The 4,842-nt window shown below is 38.0% G+C and overlaps 1 protein-coding gene across 1 annotated transcript; it reads right to left on the bottom strand.

The window, feature by feature from the left end:
* Nucleotides 1-1,252: 1,252 nt before the first annotated feature.
* LOC103543139 (olfactory receptor 5AR1-like) lies at nucleotides 1,253-3,605 on the bottom strand. Its single transcript, XM_008510044.2, has one exon. The coding sequence runs from the start codon at nucleotides 3,482-3,484 to the stop codon at nucleotides 2,546-2,548; it is 939 nt and encodes a 312-aa protein (XP_008508266.2). The 5' UTR covers nucleotides 3,485-3,605; the 3' UTR covers nucleotides 1,253-2,545.
* Between the last annotated feature and the right edge of the window lie 1,237 nt (nucleotides 3,606-4,842).

Below are 4,842 nucleotides of genomic sequence, written 5' to 3'. Positions count from 1 at the left end.
AATGTGATATTAAGGTAAAATAAATACTATGCAAAAACTAAACGGTGTACTTTCTGTATTTGAGTCTTTAATACTGCAGTGAGAGTGAGTTTATATTGGAGAAAACATAGGCAATCAGTGGAGATTGTTCTCAAGGTTATGTAGAGACTTTGAACCCCACAAAGATACATTCTCATACGTAGATAAGTTGAAAGAGTTCAAGTGATATGCCCCTTTTTATTGACTGTGTCCCAATGTGTCTTTTTACATTGATAAGCTTCACCTGTGACTCACATAAGGCAGTGATGAAAGGTTAATTGTGTAGATTGGAGCTGGGCTTCATTGATTTCTCTGACACCACTGATTTCTTGTTTTCCCCAACTTCCCCTTCTCTCCATAGCCCCTCTGGAAAGGTCTCTATCAGCTGTTAAATATTAACCCACAAAAACCCCGAAAGCTGGGAGAGTGTGTGTTTACTCATGCTAATTAAAATATGATATTGATCATTCATCTGCAATCCAACTAATTAAATAGATATGATTTCTGTCCATGGTTTTGGAGAGATATCATGCAATAATATTTCCTCTGAAATGAGACAATTCCGCTTTGAAATTAAAACATCTAATTGTGGTGAAAGTCTTCGGTAGTGTTGAGAAGCTGGAACCAGAAATCACTTCACATTGGTTTATTATGAGCTGTGACAACTCCAAATGGGCAGAAACAAAGATGAGAGTAGAAGCACACACACCCCTCCCTAGGTAGTTTTTAATGTGTTTCATTCTTATGATATTTGATGTGCATAACACAGCACATTTTATACACGAGAGCAATATATAAAATTACATAAGAGGATGTAAATGAAAAACCTATATGACACATTACTCTCTCCTTCCAGAACCAAAAAGAGTGTCTCCATGTTCTTTTCTTGACAACAACCTAAAATAAAATGAATAACTTGACAACCTGAAATAATGTTATGTGTTTCATATTTGGATTACTTGTTAATTGATTACAGTGAGAAAAATATAAGAAATTAAGTTATTAGAACAAATATTAATATAATCTAACATCCAGATACTCAGCAAAGACCACTATTAAAGTTGTTTTAGAATAGGATTACAGTTAATTTCACAGATACACAGAGAGCCAACATAAATAATTGCATAATGGAATACTAATATAAGTACTACTTTGATCTTTTGTTTTTATTAAACACATATATTAGTTAATAACTGTTCCTCTCAACTTAAATTGTATCAATTGACCATTACAGTTTTTTTTTAAATTTTAACCAGCACAATGCTATGAACATTCCAAGGGAGATACAGTCCTCTTCTCCAGTGCCCTTTGAGAAAGAAGGTGCAGATACCTACCCCTAACTTCCATTCATGACGTTTCTGTACAGTTGTCAATTGCACCATGTCTGTTCTCTAGAGTGAGGGCAAGAAGGAAATCCACAGCCTGAATGTGAAGACTGTGAGATGTAATATAAATCTAGAATGGCTGATCCTGGGCATCTCTGCTGCTATAAGTAGGGTGGAATGATGAAGAATACAGGATCCAAGAAGTTCCCTACATTAAATGATCCCTGTTCCTGATACTTATTCAGTCTGACCAAAGGACAGAAAGCACAGATGGATATCATCAATCATGAACATACTGGAATAAAACAAAATAAAAAGAGGCTTTCTTCTTTTGGTAAATTTACAAAGACCTTTTTGCATCAGTTTTTAAAGGATGCTCATTCATTTAGTCAATATTTTGAATGGCATCCTGGAGTCAAGCATTGTAACTAACGAAGTAAAAATATGGGTGAACAAGACAGACAAGTGCCTTGCAATGATGGAACTTTGAGTCAGGGCAGGAGTTTTTCATTTACTCATATGTATTAATTTACTACTTGTATACTTCTTAGTGTTATGATGGAACATTCATAGGGTGATATTAGTACTTAGGAAGGATACAAACAAACCTAATTTAATCCACTAATCCTCCCTTCTGTCTGAGCAAGTTTGTTAAACTCATTGTTAAAAAAAATAATACTTGGGAGGGCCCGCCCAGTGGCACAGCAGTTAGGTTTGCACATTCTGCTTCAGCGGCCCGGGGTTTGCCGGTTTGGATCTTGTGTGCAGACCTATGCACGGCTTGTCAAGCCATGCTGTGGCAGGCATCTCACATATAAAATAAGGGAAGATGGGCACGGATGTTAGCTTGGGGCTAATCTTCCTAAAAAAAAAAAAATAATTGGAGCTTTAAGAGGGTAAGTTGATTTGCCGTGGATGGAGGGATTGCTCTACCAATGATATCTCACAGGGGTACAACCATAAACAGAGATGGGAAATATAAAAATATCCTCTTTGCAAGTTAACTTATTACTAGTCTTTCTTAGCTTGCAGAGAAGATTAAGATCAGAAATGACTGCTCCCTAAACTCAATTTAAGCACAAAGATAATTAATGTAAAATATCTAAAAGATACGTTGGTGACACTATAGGAATCTATGTCAAAGTAACTGAATTTTAGCTCTCAGAATCTTTGAATAAATATTTTTTGGTGAAAACACAGTGTCACCCAGAAGATAATTTAGTGCTAATTGCTTTTTTCAGGGCACTTTTTACATCATTATTCCTTATGCTGTAGATCAGTGGGTTTAACATAGGGATGACAACTGTGTAGAAAACAGAGGCCATTTTGTCTGTGTCCATGGAGTAACTCGAGCTGGGTCGCAAATACGTGAACAGGAGTGTAAGATGAAATATAGCCACAGTGGTTAAGTGGGAGGTGCAAGTAGAGAAAGCTTTGCGTCTTCCCTCAGCTGAGTTCATTCTAAGGATGGTAGTTATGATGTAGCTGTAAGACAGGAGGACAGTGATGATGCTGCATCCCAGAACACAGCTACCAAAAGTGAACAACACAATCTCATTGATGGTTATGTCTGAGGTGGAGAGGGCTAGTAAGGGTGGGATGTCACAGAAAAAGTGATTGATGATATTGGAATTGCAGAATGACAATTGAAATGTGCAACAGGTATGGATTACTGAATCGACCAAACCTTCAATGTACACAATGGCCACTAGCTGGGTACAGACTCTCCTGGACATGGCACTTGTATAAAGAAGTGGATTGCAAATGGCTACATAACGGTCATATGCCATGACAGCCAACATGAAACATTCTGCATTGGCAAAGGCCCCCAAAAAATACAACTGAATGGCACACAAATTATATGGAATTGTCTTTTGCTCAGATAAGAAATCAGCCAGCATCTTGGGAGTGATAGTAGAGGAGTAGCCAACATCACAGAATGACAGATTGCTCAGGAAATAATACATAGGCGTGTGGAGTCTGGAGTCCGTCTTGATCAGCAGGATCATGCCTAGATTGGCAACCACAGTTATGCCATAGACCAGCAGAAAGAGCACAAAGAGCCCCTGCTGCACATCCTGTCTGTCAGAAAGACCTAGGAATATGAAGTCAGTAAACATAGTGCAGTTCTCAACAGCCATCACTCAGGTCTGGAAATTCCTGGTTAAGAAGGAAATGTAAGTGGATGGTAATATCACCTCAGTTTCCTAAGAGTTAAACTGCCGGTCCTTTCCATTTTTTAGGAATTAGAAAAAGAGATAGACAATGCTAAGTCTGTTTCTGATCTCCTGGAAATATACAATTGCATATAAATTGATAAAATTATAATGATAATAACACCACTTATATTTGTATAGCACTGTAAAGAGTTTGTAGACACTTTCATCCAAATTAAACATTATTTCTACACCAACCTATCTAGTATTTATGATAAATTTTGCGACTTCTATTTTATAGATTAAGAACTCGAAGTCCTCAGAGTGGTGGCAGTAGTTCAATTAATTGGTCTAGAACACCCACAACTTATGGCATGATAGTTTTTGTTTTAATTGATCTAGAAATGCTTTTATATCCTGTAATAGAGAAGTACAGTTGAGTGACAGAGGCAGGTAATGAAATATGTCACTGTTTTTCCCTCATCGTCCAAAATCGTGGAGCAGCAGAGATATGGCAGTTCCTGGATAAAACACACCCACACTTCCCCATTAATCCCTCTGGTCCTATTCAGCCTCAATTAACAAGAGACAGAGATAATCTGTGATCCAGGGCCCACTGGAGTAAAGAGGGCGGTGGTTGCTGGAGAAGAGGGTGGAAAGGTCTCTGTGAGTGTTACACTACAGTGTGCAGACTAGAATACGCCAGGGCTAACCACACTCCCTCTGACAGCTGCTGTCACTGAGGGGAGATTATGAAGAATGTTTGAGACCTAACTGTAGGGATGCTGGTAGCACAGACGACAGAGAGGCAAGAAGGGAGTTTGGTTACTGTGTGAGTCCTGCTGCCCTAACCAACTAGAATCCACATGATTTATTCACCAGAGGATCAGATGTGTAAGACACATGATAAAAGTCCTTCTGTGTCCACAGTCCCATGATATCAGAGTGAGTCTGCACTGTGCCCCGTCCCAACTCGAAAAATTATAACAATGTTTTATTGTTTTCTTTGATCTCTATTTCTCTTGAATGTCTCTGAAATCTGTCTCCTTTAGTTTAAATGAGTTGGTTATCCTAGGCGGGGTGGGGGGGGGGTAATTGAATTTTATGTCCCACTGTTATATTTTGCACAAACCAGTTACGTTATATATAATGTCATCTGTGACCTCATCTTTTCTGTGAGAATCTAAGAAAAGTGAATTTGAAGGGAGATAAAGTACAGAAAAAGAACATCTGAATATTGACCTAGTGATCAATGTACAGGTCTCCAAAAACTTGGTCTGAATTCATTAAAATATCGGTCCTTGTAGACACATTTTTAAGCAAATATTTTCCTTAAAAATAAA

Source organism: Equus przewalskii, unplaced genomic scaffold, assembly GCF_037783145.1.
Source record: "Equus przewalskii isolate Varuska unplaced genomic scaffold, EquPr2 contig_452, whole genome shotgun sequence".
Classification (NCBI taxonomy): Eukaryota; Metazoa; Chordata; class Mammalia; order Perissodactyla; family Equidae; genus Equus; species Equus przewalskii.
This window is presented reverse-complemented; position numbering and strand designations above follow the sequence as displayed.